At 37.5% G+C, this 2,351-nt stretch overlaps 1 protein-coding gene across 1 annotated transcript; it reads right to left on the bottom strand.

Moving 5' to 3' along the window:
• Window positions 1-735: 735 nt before the first annotated feature.
• Window positions 736-1,182, bottom strand: LOC149933667 (uncharacterized). The gene has a single exon (XM_090157369.1). It carries the CDS (start codon window positions 1,180-1,182, stop codon window positions 736-738), a length of 447 nt encoding a protein of 148 aa, XP_090013495.1.
• Between the last annotated feature and the right edge of the window lie 1,169 nt (window positions 1,183-2,351).

Here is a 2,351-nt window from a genome sequence, read left to right as displayed (position 1 = left end):
AACTCCATAAATATTTTGAAATTATTTATAAAATAAGCAGAGATTAATCAAGTAATTTTTATTCTTTGTTAGAAATGTTATTTCGTAAATAATATCTCATTTAAGTTTTTTTTTCAATAATTTCATTAGAACCTAAATATTTTGCCAAATCGTATTTTTTCTGAAATGTATTTATATATAATGAACAGAGAGTACGAAGCCACCGTTAGGTTATATGTAGCCTGATAGAAGAAGTACATGAGTATACAAAACCGTATATTAAATAAGAAACACTAAATATTAATTAAACTGGGGAATTTAGGGGAGTCAAAACTGGCACGAAATGACTTTGAAGAGTACATACAGATTGAGAGGTAGAGCTTGAGAGCCACAGAGTAACAGCCTTTCGAAAGGAAATCTTGGATGATTATTGTAGAAATTCAGGTGGCATTGAATTCCAGTCACTTATGACTCTACTTGATAAGTGATGGAAACGCACTGAGCGTTTGATTAGAGGTTTGGCGCTATGACCCCTTGTATGGATATTGGTCAATAAAACAAATAAGTCATGAAATAAATCGTGACTCGGGGCCTTTAGAGAACGGTGATATAGGTCAAAAACGTAAACCAAGTCATTTATACGAAGTTTTATCACCTGCTAAAGCGGGGGTCCACACAACTGAATTAATAAACAGTAAATAGTGTGCATAAATCTCTTCGAACGAAAGTAAAAGTAACGACGAGTTAAGCCAGAGATCAAGTTGATACGATGACTGATAGTTCGAGTATGCGAAGAGTATAACAACCGGTGTCCGAAATTACACCAAGGTCACGTATCTCTGTAGAGCTCTTTATGATAGATCCATTAAGCGTGTAGGTGTGACAAGGATTATGACTCGCAAGGTGTAGAACCAAACTTTTAGATGGATTAAAGCTCATGCCACGATTTGACGCCCACATGTGAAGTCTATACAGATCACTCTGCAAATGAAGACAATCAGAGCTGTCTACCAACGGATATCCCAATTTCGTGTCATCAGCGAACAAAAAAGGTGTCGCATGAGTACCAGCGTAAGGAAGGCTATTTATGATGACAGAGAACAAGAGCGGTCCGAGCACTGTTCCCTTCAGATACACCCTTTGTGAACGATTGGTTATTAATTCTTTAATCCATTTGAGAGCCAACTCCGAGGGGTCAGACATTTACCAACATCCCGTACACTTTGTCTCAAATCGCAAAGTCTTTTAACACTCTCTATGGTAAATAAACATTGAAATCCCAAAATCGACAAAATCTCTACGAAATCCAACCACTCGGCCAACTCAGTTATTCCGGCTGATCACAAGGCCCCAAGTAAACTATCATGAGGAATTGTATCGAATCTTTTCTCAGATCAAGGAATTCTATGTCAACACTCTTACAAATTCCAGCCATTTGGTCCAATCATGGTGGCAGCGAGATGGTTATTGGAACACGATTTACCTTAAAGGAAGCCATGTTGGGAATTAAAGAAAAAGCCGGTGTCATTCAGGAAATTCTCCAATTGCAGTTTTGAATTACGTTCTGTAGTACGTGAAATTTTCAGTTTGAGCGATACCTCTAATATTTCCCGGTATCGTACGGCTACCAGATTTAAGAATCGGAAATAAGTTTGTAACTTTCCATGAGACTGGTAGAGTTCCGGTAGTAAAACTATGCGTGAAGGTACGGTACAGTGTTTCAGTGAGGGCAGCCACTAGATATTTCAGTAGGAAAGGATGTAGTTCGTCAAGACCCGCTGCTTGGTTAATATGCAACTGACGAGAATCGTAAAAACAACTGCACGATCACATGGTAAGACAAGGAGAGTAGGACGATCGTCACTCGAGGGGAGAGATACATTTCTAGTCCGATGATGGGATGACAACTTGGCAAATTGTACAAACAAGAGTTTGTACAATTTCACTGAGATCAGTGATTAACATACCATTAACCGTCATCATTTCGTTAATCGTAAGTGTACTTTTTCATAAGTTATTGACATAACCATAAAAAGCCTTATGGTTCAAATAAATTTTGGTTTTCGTAAGGCATTTTTAAGTCCGTTTCTAGCTTGTTTTGTATTTTTCATAGGCAGAAGTAACAGTCGCAGTACTTCCATGTATTTTACGACGTACATATATAGGTAGTCCAACATTTAGATACTCGATTTAGAGCATTGGACATCAATAAGGGAAATGGGAGGTAAATGTGAACCACGAAACGGAACAAATTACGATATTCCTTTAGTCGCGACATCCATAAAGCTTGTGCATAACTCATCAATATTACTAGAATGTAAAATTTGGGTCTATTGTACAACATATAAAAAAACATCGGAAGGTGTCATAAT

Source organism: Leiobunum rupestre, chromosome 8 (genome assembly GCF_980474605.1).
Source record: "Leiobunum rupestre chromosome 8, qqLeiRupe1.1.hap1, whole genome shotgun sequence".
Classification (NCBI taxonomy): Eukaryota; Metazoa; Arthropoda; class Arachnida; order Opiliones; family Sclerosomatidae; genus Leiobunum; species Leiobunum rupestre.
The sequence above is the reverse complement of the archived record's forward strand: the minus strand, read 5'-3'. Positions and strand labels throughout refer to the sequence as shown.